At 35.2% G+C, this 13,669-nt stretch overlaps 1 protein-coding gene across 1 annotated transcript in view; it reads right to left on the bottom strand.

Annotated features, from left to right (window-relative positions):
* Positions 1-8,376, bottom strand: part of GLIPR1L2 (GLIPR1 like 2) — a 45,767-nt gene extending 37,391 nt beyond the window's left edge. Inside the window, exon 1 of the mRNA XM_059081730.2 lies at positions 8,137-8,376. Coding sequence (XP_058937713.2) covers positions 8,137-8,370 — 234 coding nt within the window. The 5' untranslated portion in view covers positions 8,371-8,376. The remainder of the gene's footprint in view (positions 1-8,136) is intronic.
* Between the last annotated feature and the right edge of the window lie 5,293 nt (positions 8,377-13,669).

Here is a 13,669-nt window from a genome sequence, read left to right as displayed (position 1 = left end):
GGAAATAGGCAGTCTACCTGAAAAAGAATTCAAAATAATGACAGTAAAGATGATCCCAAATCTTGGAAATAGGATAGACAAAATGCAAGAAACATTTAACAAGGACCTAGAAGAAATAAAGAGGAAGCAAGCAACAATGAACAACACAATAAATGAAATTCAAAATACTCTAGGTAGGATCAATAGCAGAATAACTGAGGCAGAAGAACGGATAAGTGACCTGGAAGATAAAATAGTGGAAATAACTACTGCAGAGCAGAATAAAGAAAAAAGAATGAAAAGAACTTAGAGACCTCTGGGACAGCATTAAACGCACCAACATTCGAATTATAGGGGTCCCAGAAGAAGAAGAGAAAAAGAAAGGGACTGAGAAAATATTTGAAGAGATTATACTTGAAAACTTCCCTAATATGGGAAAGGAAAAAGTTAATCCAGTCCAGGAAGCACAGAGAGTCCCATACAGGATAAATCCAAGGGGAAACATGCCAAGACACATAATAATCAAACTATCAAAAATTAAATACAAAGAAAAATTATTAAAAGCAGCAAGGGAAAAACAACAAATAATATAAAAGGGAATCCCCATAAGGTTAACAGCTGATCTTTCAGCAGAAATTCTGCAAGCCAGAAGGGAGTGGCAGGACATATTTAAAGTGATGAAGGAGAAAAACCTACAACAAAGATTACTCTACCCAGCAAGGATCTCATTCAGATTTGATGGAGAAATTAAAACCTTTACAAAAAAGCAAAAGTTGAGAGCGTTCAGCACCACCAAACCAGCTTTACAAGTGCTAAAAGAACTTCTCTAGGCAGGAAACACAAGACGAGGAAAAGACCTAAAATAACAAACCCAAAACAATTAAGAAAATGGGAACAGGAAAACACATATTGATAATTACCTTACATGTAAATAGATTAAATGTGCCCCACAAAAGACACCGACTGGCTGAATGGATACAAAAACAAGACCCATATATATGCTGTCTACAGAGAACCACTTCAGACCTAGGGACACATAGAGATTGAAAGTGAGGGGATGGAAAAAGATATTCCATGCAAATGGAAATCAGAAGAAAGCTGGAGTAGCAATTCTCATATTAGGCAAAACAGACTTTAAAATAAAGACTATTACAAGAAACAAAGAAGGACACTACATAATGATCAAGGGATCAATCCATGAAGAAGATATAACAATTGTAAATATTTATGCACCCAACATAGGAGCACCTCAATACATAAGGCAAATACTAACAGCCATAAAAGGAGAAGTCGACAGTAACACAATCATAGTAGGGGACTTTAACACCCCACTTTCACCAATGGACAGATCATCCAAAATGAAAATAAATAAGGAAACACAAGTTTTAAATGATACATTAAACAAGATGGACTTAATTGATATTTATAGGACATTCCATCCAAAACCAACAGAATACACATTTTTCTCAAGTGCTCATGGAACATTCTCCAGGATAGATCATATCTTGGGTCACAAATCTAGCCTTGGTAAATTTAAGAAACTTGAAATCGTATCAAGTACATTTCCGACAACAACACTATGAGACTAGATATCAATTACAGGAGAAGATCTGTAAAAAATACAAACACATGGAGGCTAAACAATACACTATGTAATAACAAAGTGATCACTGAAGAAATCAAAGAGGAAATCAAAAAATACCTAGAAACAAATGACAATGGAGACATGATGACCCAAAACCTATGGGATGCAGCAAAAGCAGTTCTAAGAGGGAAGTTTATAGCAATACAATCCTATCTTAAGAAACAGTAAACATCTCGAATAAACAACCAAAACTTGCACCTAAAGCAATTAGAGAAAGAAGACCCCCCCCAAAAAAAACCACCAAATTTAGCAGAAGGAAAGAAATCATAAAGATCAGATCAGAAAGAAATGAAAAAGAAATGAAGGAAACAATAGCAAAGATCAATAAAACTAAAAGCTGGTTCTTTGAGAAGATAAATAAAATTGATAAACCATTAGCCAGACTCATCAAGAAAAAAAGGGAGAAGACTCAAATCAATAAAATTAGAAATGAAAAAGGAGAAGTAACAACTGATGCTGCAGAAATACAAAAGATTATGAGAGATTACTATAAGCAACTCTATGCCAATAAAATGGACAACCTGGAAGAAATGGACAAATTCTTAGAAATGCACAACCTGCTGAGACTGAACCAGGAAGAAATAGAAAATATGAACAGACCAATCACAAGTAATGAAATTGAAACTGTGATTAAAAATCTTCCAACAAACAAAAGCCCAGGACCAGATGGCTTCACAGGCGATTTCTATCAAACATTTAGAGAAGAGCTAACACCTATCCTTCTCAAAGTCTTCCAAAAGACAGCAGAGGGAGAAACACTCCCAAACTCATTCTATGAGGCCACCATGACCCTGATACCAAAACCAGACAAAGACGTCACAAAGAAAGAAAACTATAGGCCAATATCACTGATGAACATAGATGCAAAAATCCTCAACAAAATACTAGCAAACATAATCCAACAGCACATTAAAAGGATCATACACCATGATCAAGTGGGGTTTATTCCAGGAATGCAAGGATTCTTCAATATATGCAAAATAATCAATGTGATACACCATATCAACAAACTGAAGGAGAAAAACCATATGATCATCTCAATAGATGCAGAGAAAGCTTTTGACAAAATTCAACACCCATTTATAATAAACACCCTGCAGAAAGTAGGCATAGAGGGAACTTTCCTCAACATAATAAAGGCTATATATGACAAACCCACAGCCAGCATCATCCTCAATGGTGAAAAACTGAAACCATTTCCACTAAGTTCAGGAACAAGACAAGGTTGCCCACTCTCACCACTCTTATCCAACATAGTTTTGGAAGTTCTAGCCCCAGCAATCAGAGAAGAAAAAGAAATAAAAGGAATCCAAATCAGAAAAGAAGAAGTAAATCTGTCACTGTTTGCAGATGACATGATACTATACATAGAGAATCCTAAAGATGCTACCAGAAAACTACTAGAGCTCATCAATGAATTTGGTAAAGTAGCAGGATACAAAATTAATGCACAGAAATCTCTGGCATTCTTATACACTAATGATGAAAAATCTGAGAGTGAAATTAAGAAAACACTCCCATTTACCACTGCAACAAAAAGAATAAAATATCTAGGAATAAATCTACTTAAGGAGACAAAAGACCTGTATGCAGAAAATTATAAGACACTGATGAAAGAAATTAAAGACGATACAAATAGATGGAGAGATATACCATGTTCTTGGATTGGAAGAATCAACATTGTGAAAATGACTCTTCTACCCAAAGCAATCTACAGATTCAATGCAATCCCTATCAAACTACCACTGGCATTTTTTACAGAACTAGAACAAAAAATTTCACAATTTGTATGGAAACACAAAAGACTCCCAATAGCCAATACAATCTTGAGAATGAAAAATGGAGCTGGAGGAATCAGGCTCCCTGACTTCAGTCTATACTACAAAGCAACAGTAATCAAGACAGTATGGTACTGGCACAAAAACAGAAATATAGATCAATGGAACAGGATAGAAAGCCCAGAGAGAAACCCATGCACATATGCTCACCTTATCTTTGATAAAGGAGGTAAGAATATACAATGGAGAAAAGACAGCCTCTTCAATAAGTGGTGCTGGGAAAACTGGACAGCTACATGTAAAAGTATGAAATTAGAACACTCCCTAACACCATACACAAAAATAAACTCAAAATGGGTTAAAGACCTAAAGATAAGGCCAGACGCTATCAAACTCTTAGAGGAAAACATAGGCAGAATACTCTATGACATAAATCACAGCAAGATCCTTTTTGACCCACTTCCAGAGAAATGGAAATAAAAACAAAAATAAACAAATGAGACCTAATGAAACTTAAATGCTTTTGCAGAGCAAAGGATACCATAAACAAGACCAAAAGACAACCCTCAGAATGGGAGAAAATAGTTGCAAATGTAGTAACTGACAAAGGATTAATCTTCAAAATTTATAAGCAACTCATGGAGCTCAATAACAAAAAACCAAACTACCCAATCCCAAAATGGGCAGAAGACCTAAACAGACATTTCTCCAAAGAAGATATACAGATTGCCAACAAACACATGAAAGAATGCTCAACATCATTAATCATAAGAGAAATGCAAATCAAAACTACAATGAGATATATCATCTCACACTGGTCAGAATGGCCATCATCAAAAAATCTAGAAACAATAAATGCTGGAGAGGGTGTGGAGAAAAGGGAACACTCTTGCACTGTCGATGGGAATGTAAATTGATACAGCCACTATGGAGAACAGTATGGAGGTTCCTTAAAAAACTAAAACTAGAACTACCATACGACCCAGCAATCCCACTACTGGGCATATACCCTGAGAAAACCATAACTCAAAAAGACTCATGTACCACAATACTCATTGCAGCACTATTTACAATAGCCAGGACATGGAAGCAACCTAAGTGCCCATCGACAGATGAATGGATAAAGAAGATGTGGCACATATATACAGTGGAATATTACTCAGCAATAAAAAGAAATGAAACTGAGTTATTCGTAGTGAGTTGGATGGACCTGGCATCTGTCATACAGAGTGAAGTAAGTCAAAAGGAGAAAAACAAAGACTGTATGCTAACACATATATATGGAATCTAAGAGAAAAACAAATGTCATGAAGAGCCTATGGGTGGACGGGAATAAAACACAGAACTACTAGAGCATGGACTTGAGGATATGGGGAGGGGGAAGGGTAAGCTGTGACAAAGTGAGAGAGTGGCATGGACATATGTACACTACGAAACGTAGGGTGGATAGCTAGTGGGAAGCAGCCGCATGGCACAGGGAGATCAGCTAGGTGGTTTGTGACCACCTAGAGGGGTGGGATAGGGAGGGTGTGAGGGAGGGTGACGCAGGAGGGAAGAGATATGGGAACATATGTATATGTGTAGCTGATCCACTTTGTTATACAGCTGAAACTAACAAACCATTGTAAAGCATTTATACTCCAATAAAGATGTTTAAAAATAAAAGAACATAATACCTTATGTTGAATTATAACAGCTATAGAGAATGGAATGAAAACAAATATACAGTTGGTATGTGTGTATTTTACTGGTTAGAAATGAACAATATAAATAAAGTATTTTGGATGGATTCCCAAATATCTGATTTAAATTAAAATTGTGATATAGATAAGTGTAAAACATTGCTCATATAAATTTCTAGATACTATGAAATTAACATCCATACATGTATTATTGTCCAAATCAATTGTAGTTGTCTCTTTAGTTTATTTTCTAATGTATTAATAGCTGCCTTTTCCCTGTGGTAAAGTCATAGTGTGAATTTGAATAAACTTATTGTTATTTCTATAAATAAATAAATATAAAATTTAAAAAACAAACAAACAAAAAAAACAAGGTAGAACAAAAATACTAGGTGACAATAACAACAGCATGGACATGGGCAGAAGACAAAGAATTTATGTGTTGTAATATCTTTTTAATATTTAGAAGGAGGTTATAGATGTTGATTAACTTTGGACTTTGTAAAGTAGATACATTAAAATGTTAAGCATAACCAATAAATAATAAAGATAAAATGTATGATTTCCAAACCTGTCAAGGAAAAGTTCTACGTAGACCATACTATTATTATAGACTATACTATTTATAGTTATTATTTACATCCAAGTAAAATCCATGGGAAAAATATATACAAATTTTTAGAAAGAAGAGAAGGATAAAATTTAGAGTGGAGCTTTAAACTGTACCCTAAACATTATTCCTTCAAAAATGTTCATATATTAAGATATATATTGAGGGGACACAATATTATGCTTTATATTATTCACTTTGCTTTATGTTTGAAATAAAAATTTAAACATTAGTAATACAAAACCTATAAAAAGTTGAATTAAAAATATTTTGTGTTTATTCATTATCAGGAGGAACGCTAATCTTCAAACTTCGAAGAAACAGAATTAATCACAATGGGTGGGAAATCATAGATATAACTCTCAAATATCCTCAAATTCTAATTAAATTCAAAAGATTAAAATTGGCTTGGATAAAACTATCTTCAGCAAATACAATGCTAATATTTATATATTTCTATAAGAAAATATATAAACAGAAGAGGAAACTTACTGACAATTCAAAAGGTAAAGAAAATGAACAAGAACAAAATACGTCCAATCAAAATAACATTTTAAAATTAACATTAAAGCAAAGTTCCCTTTTATAATTTATTAGTTTAGCAAGTGATTGAAAATGCCCAAGCCAGTCAGATGTGGTATGTCCAGTCACATGTACGTATGATATGTCACATGTCCAGTCCAGTAAATTAGTTCACGTGTCTGGCGTACATTGTCATGTGCGTGCATCCTCTACAAGTGGTTGTGCTTTGTGTACTTACTTTGTGTAGCTTACTAATGAAGACCTGATGGAATTGGAGGCCCAGAGAACAGACAAAGAGAGACTAGAGGAAGAAGAAGTAACTAAAGAACAGAAGAGATTCACGATGCAGGAAATGGTAAGGGGATTTTCTTTATTTGAGGAGGCACTGTTAGTTTCTAAGGCACAGGACCTGAACGTAGTATGGTACACAAAGTTACAGCAGCTGTTCAGAATGCAATCCAGTGCTACCATGTCATCTGTGACAAGAACAAAAGAGCTACTACCCAGACATCATTGGATTGCTTTTTCAAGAGGGTAGACAGAATTGAATCCAGCAAGGAACCAGAACCTGTGCCATCAACTACAGGTGTTAGTGAAATTGCAGCCTCCCCTCCATCTCCTACTGCTGACAGTCCTTCAGCTCTACCATCTCCCACCTCCTCCCCTTCCTCCAGTCAGTAACTCTTCTTGCCTGTTCACTCGATGCCAGCCCCTGTACACCAACTGTTGTACTGTTCTACTGTGCTTTTCAAGGTACTATACAGTAAGGTTTAAAATGTTTTATTTTTTGTGTTTGTTTTTTATGTATTATTTGTGTGAAAAGTATTATAAACCTATTACAGTACAGTACTATATAGCCGATTGTGTTAGTCGGGTACCTAGGCTAACTTTGTTGGACTTCGGAACAAATTGGACTTAAGAACGCACTCTGGGAACTGAACTCGTTTGTATGTAGGGGACTTACTGTACTTCTACACTGCTGATATTTGCTTAATTTGGCACAGTCCTTCAGTATAGCAATTGCTACGTATCGTATAAATAAAAAAAAAATCACATACTTTATTTATCACATTTCTGGAATTTTTCCTAAGGAACTAATCCAGAAGGAAGAAAAGACATATCTAGGGAGACAGTCCTTGTAATATTTACAACATAAATTGGAAGCTCCTAATTGCCCGATATTTACTCAGTACCTTTTGCCTTTATTTTTAATGACAATCATGAAGACTCTATAGCACCAGGGGAACAGCTAATGAGACATTTCAAAGAAATACGGGGAAAAAAATGGGAAAGAAGCAAGAACTATATTGTAAGGGAATGCAAAATCAGGGCCGGGTCTAGAATGAGGTGAATGAAACACCCTCTAGGGAGCAAAATTTAGGCTGGATACCAAAAAACTCAATAATCAAGATAAAAAATATTTTAAAAAGGCAAAACTAGTGTGAAAACATCCATGATAAAAATTCAAAATTTTAAATAAGAACATAATCTGACCTTTCATTTGCATTATCCTGAGAGTGCCTCACTTGCCTCTCCCAAATTCAAGCTCAAAGATCCCGTCTTTGTTTAAAGTGATTCTGTTTCATCAATAATACTTTTGCATTGATTTTTAAATTTAAAAAATTGCATTAAACTATCATTTTCTCGAATTAAAGCTCCCTTAAATTTTGCAGCTCTGGTGAGTACCTCTACTCACCCTAGTCGAAGCCCTGTGCAAACCCTTGGTAATAACTATGTGTTAGAGTGACAGTGGTTTTTATCCTTGAACATATAAACTTTATATGTATTTAAAAACCCAAACTCTAAGCGCGGTTGTCCGCGATCCTTAAGGCTCAGAGCAGTGACCCTGACTCTCCACGGCCGAGGGGGAGGTACTGAGAGGGGCTGTTGGAGGTTTGGGCAACCGCCTTAGGGCCTCACCATGAAGCGCAAGTTAGCCCCTTGGGGGATGACGCTGCCCCGGAGCTCATTGTGGAGGTTCACGTACTCGTTGATAAACGTTACGTCCTCTTCGTGTGGCAAAAAGCGCGCGTTCAAACCGGAACCCAGCAGTAGTAGCCAGAACTCACAAAGCCACACCTTCCAAACAACCGTCTGAGACCGAGGAAGCCTTTGGTCGCACCACTCCCGAGAGAAGCGCTTCGGGGTCTCCATGGTTCACTGGCCCTGGCCAGGCCAGTGCGCACGCGCCGGCCCGCCCCAGCGACCTGCCAATCAACGAGGAGGGGCGGTGCAGGTACGTCTGGCCCCGCCTCCCCGCGAGCGGAGGGAAAAGGATGAAGAGAAGCCAGAACTGAGTGAAGGCCCGTGAAAGCTGTCTGCAGAACTAACCACAACAGAGGCTTGAGTTAAATGAGTGCAAGCTTTTCACTAAACTAATGTAGTTAAATATCCAGAGTCGATTTCTGACACTAGATGATGTGTCATCCTTTATTAATGTGTCAACTGCCCAGTAAATGCCAATTGCTGAATAAGTAACATGTCTGAGGAACCTTCTAATTCTTCTGTGACACTGATGAAAATTCAACCAAAAAAAAAAAAAATCCTTACTTGTTAAGTTGGGAATTTAATACAAGACCTTCCTTTTATTTTCCTCCTGGATGGAAGAATATCCTCTTTTAGGCCAACTTCCCCACTGAGATTTTCTCAATGTTTTAATGATCATTTGTGGGAAACCGCAGGATAAATGGGAAAAGTGGAAAGCTCAGCAGGTAGGGGGTAGACTAGGGATCATCAAATTCTCATAAAGTTAAAATATTTTCATTGTTTTCTTTCACCAGCATGTCTGGAATATCAATATTCATCTTCTCTGACAAATTGTCATGTTAACAGTAGGTAAGAACTCATTTTTTTGGTTTTCATTTCTTTCAGACAAAAATGGCTAGTGTCCTAGCAGATTTTGGCCTGGTTTCTTTAGCTTCAAGTATTTGGCTCAAGAAAACTTGCTTTGAAGAATGTAAGTTGTAGGCACAAAATAAAAACACATATTCGTTTTGGGGTACATATTTGCATATCACTTATTGTTTTGGATAGCATTAAGGAGATATTCAGAATCATTGACACAGGAACAGAATTTTGCCACAAAGAAAGCATTGCAACTGCTTGACAAAAAAATATCTAAAAATAAATGTGCTTTTAAACATTATCTATGGTGTACACAATTGAAAGCAGTAGACTTCACAAGATGGTTTCATTCATGCCTTAATTCTTTTAATAAATATGTATTACCAGGTAGTGTGTTAGGTGGATGAGAAAGGCCAGTGGACAAGACCCAAACCCTGCTTCCAAGTAGCTTACAGTCTAGAGAACTAGCAAATCGGTGACTTTATACCATGGATAAATATAAAGCCAAAGTGCTATGGCATAATGTGTGGGGCAACTAACACCCTTTTTTGAGGACCAGGTAAGCCTGTTTGGGGAGTGTGACATCAAGAAAGTGAAGCACACAATTTAAAGAGTGCATTCTAAACAAAGAAAACTGCATGTCGTATGCTAGGAGATCAAAAAAGGCTAAAAGTGTTTTAGTATGACCAGAGCGTATTGTGGGGGGTCAAGGCGGCAAGTGCTGAAAGATGGAATTCCTTTATTATGTTGGTACTGTTGTTAGATATGAAAACTGCTATATTAAAGCACAAGATAAATACAATAATGCAGACTTAGATTAGGAGGAAATTTTAGCCTTTTCCTCGTCCCACTGTATTAGACATATCTGAAACATCACTGACAGGAGATCACCATATCCTCTGCTTAAATAATTATGTTAGCAGGGAAGTCACCATCTCTTAGGCAGCCCATTCCATTGCTGGTCATCTTACTCATTAATTTACTAAGTATTTCTTTAGGACCTCTATGTGTCAGACCCATGCTAGGTGTTAGATCTACAAATTCTCAGCAAATTAGATTCGTAGTCTATCCACATGAAGCTTTTAGTTAAAGGTGATACAAATCATCAAATAAATATAATACAGAGTAATAAGTGCTATTTTAAAATTTAAAAAATTCTTGCTGTGTGTCAGGAGCTATTTTGTTTGTTTTCTATTGTGGTAAAGTATACATAACATAAAATTTACCATTTTAACCATTTTTAGTGGAAAATTCAGTGTCGATTACATTCACTGTGTTGTTTCCAGAACTATCAGGTGAGATTTTAAATGTTTGGAAAATATCAACTCATTTAAATCATAAAAACCTTAAGAAACAGATATTATGTTTAAAATTTTTATTGAAGTATAGTTGATTTACAATGTTGTGTTTAATTTCTGCTGTTCAGCAAAGTGACTCAGTTATATTTATATATAAATATTCTTTTTCATGTTCTTTTCCATCATGGTTTATCACAGGATATTAAATATAGTTCTCTGTGCTATACAGTAGGACCTTGTTGTTTATCCATCCTATATATGTTTGCCTCTGCTAATCCCAAACTCCCAATCCTTTTCTCCCACACCTCTCCATCCCCTTGGCAACCACAAGTCTGTTCTCTATATCTGTGAGTCTGTTTTTGTTTCATAGATATGTTCATTTGTGTCATATTTCAGATTCCACATGTAAGTAATATCATATGGTATTTGTCTTTCTCTTTCTGACTTAGTGTGCTTAGTATGATAATCTCTAGGTCCATCCATGTTGCTGCAAATGGCTTTATTTCATTCTTTCTAATGGCTAGGTAATATTCCATTGTATATATATATATATATATACACCACATCTTCTTTATCCATTCATCTGTTGATGGACAATTAGGTTGTTTCCATGTCCTGGCTCTTGTAAATAGTGCTGCTATAAACATAGGGTGCATGTATCTTTTCAAATTAGGGTTTTATCTGGATATATGCCCAGGAGTGGGACTGCTGGATCATACATATGGCAACTCTATTTTTAGTTTTTGAGGACTCTCCATACTGTTTTCCATAGTGGCTGCACCAATATACATTACCACCAACAGTGTAAGGAGGTTCCCTTTCTCCACACCCTCTCTAGCATTTATTATTTATAGACAATTATTATTATTATAATGATGGCCATTCTGACCAGTGTGAGATGGTACCCCATTGTTAAGAAACAGATATTATTATTATCTCCATTTTACAGATGGAAAAGCTGAGAAAAAGCAAAGTAAAGTAATTTGTTTAAAGTCACCCAGCCAGTAAGTGTTAGAGCTGGTTTTCAAACTCAGGTGACTAACACAGGAGTACAGAGGAACAGGAAATGAAGACGTCTAGTTTGGTTTGTGTAGAAAGAGGCCAAGCTTGCTGAAGATGTTTTTCAAACATTCAACCTTTCAGATCTGTCAATGAATTGGCTGACATCATGTACTTCATACAAAAAATATTTTAAATGTATTACATTTTAAAATATATTTTTTTCAAAAACTTTAAAGATGCATATAACATTTGAGGATTATTTAGTCACTGTTTGACATCTTATGTCTTAAATCACAGATTATACATCAGTATCAAAAGATGTGTTAGTTTCCTCATAAGCTTTTATAGCTTATGACTTTTTAAACTTTGAAATTTGGGGCTATTCAGCTCAAAGAAGTTTTAACTTTCTTAATTTTTAAAGTGTTGAAATAATTTACACATTGTTTCTTGAAGGCATTGGAATTGTTGGAGGATATCAACAGAATCATCTATTGTTTTTTATAAGCATTGTGAAAATTAAATGTCACTATGTTCTTTCATTAAAGTTCTGCTACCAATGTACTTTTTGAACACCAATTTACTTTTCTGTTGTGTCTAACAAAAATATTGCTTTCACTTAAAAAATAAGGGCAATTTTAGTAAATAGACTTTAAGCACCTTGCTTATCTCAGTTGATTTTAGACTTCCTTAAGTTTTCAGTTTCTGTACACTGTGCCTGAAATTTTAAGGAAATAATACTCTAATTCTATACCTTTTCTGATTTTGATAAAAGCTAGCAAGTTCAAAAATATGTTATTTGAATGTGTATGTGAGGAGAATGATCATGAAATAAGGCTAAAGATACTGATGGGTGTAATTTTGTTCTCTGTATAGATGGTATTGGGAAGATATATTGTTTTTTACTTTATTCATTTTTTTCTTACTTTTTTTCACTTTTCTATCAGTCCTCATTTGATTGATCTTTCCTATAATTCAGAAACTCAAATTATGAAAATCGTGCATGAGAAGCATTACAAGAGAAAACCAAAATGATGCTACAAATAAAATCCAATATTCAAGAGTGGAAAGATGGACTTTATTAAAATGTAAATGAAGGACAACTGAGAAAGATACTTGCTAGATAAATATCAAGGGATTAAAGTCACTGATGTGCTATTAAGGCACATTTAAGAATCATTTAAAATTTCTAAGAAAATGAACAAGCACCATTAGAAAAATGAATGAAGGAGATGAACAGGCATTGACCACTAGAAAAACAAAACAACAACAACAAAAGAACCCACCAAAAAACACAAAAGAGGCAAAACTGTGTAGTGGAAATATTCATACTGCCTCTATTCTTATCATATATTGATAAGATGGATTGTATGCATCCAGATTCCAGTATGAATTTGAGTCTCAGGAACTACTCTATCTGAAAGTCAAAGTCATAAAATTGAGTATAAGTCTGGGAATATTTATATAAAATTTTAAAAAAATTTATATACAATTTTGACTTCTCAATTTACATTACTCCTGTATTCTGCAGCTTAATATTTATTTAGCATGGTTTTATGTATGCAACAACTCCTAGGAATTCTTCCACCAAAGGATAGCATTCCCCCAGACTATCTTAATAAGTCTCAAAATACATAGTTATAAATCTGAATGTTGTTTATGAAAATGTTTAAATCTATTAGTAGCTCAAGGAATGAAAATTAATAGCATCTACCTCAAAGAATTGTTGAGAGGATTATATAAATTACTATATGTGAAGCACTAAGTACTTGGCACATTAGAAATGTTACTTAGTGTTAGTTATTACTATTATGAAATTAATACTGTTAATAAATACTATCTCATTTTCACTTATTATATGGACAAGGACTAAATTACATTTTTAGCACTTAGCATTTTACCACAGTATGCATTCTTAATACATATTTATAGAATTATTCTTATGATAATCAGTGTGGTCTCACTAGCTACAAGGAGCAAGCACAATGTATGCACCTCCAGGGTGGTTTCTGGTGATTTTTGACTAGGGGGAATTGTCAAGTGGTATGGAGCTTTTCTGAAGGAAAATGGGAGTTCCCCTGTGAGTGACGATTAGGGGATTTGTTTGTTTCTTTTGCTGCAGTATGTGAACTCAGGTGAATTGAATTACAGATTATATTACCTAGTTTTAACCAAGCCAAGCATCCCAAAATGATATGTCTTGAAAAAATAGCTGAAAGGATATTGCATATCAGTTATAGTTGTAAAGATACAAGTGCAAGCACACACTGTTGATTGTTTGACTCATCTTCCTGGCAAAACATCTCTTTAGC

The sequence above is a fragment of the Kogia breviceps genome, chromosome 12, assembly GCF_026419965.1.
Source record: "Kogia breviceps isolate mKogBre1 chromosome 12, mKogBre1 haplotype 1, whole genome shotgun sequence".
Lineage (NCBI taxonomy): Eukaryota > Metazoa > Chordata > Mammalia > Artiodactyla > Physeteridae > Kogia > Kogia breviceps.
The sequence above is the reverse complement of the archived record's forward strand: the minus strand, read 5'-3'. Positions and strand labels throughout refer to the sequence as shown.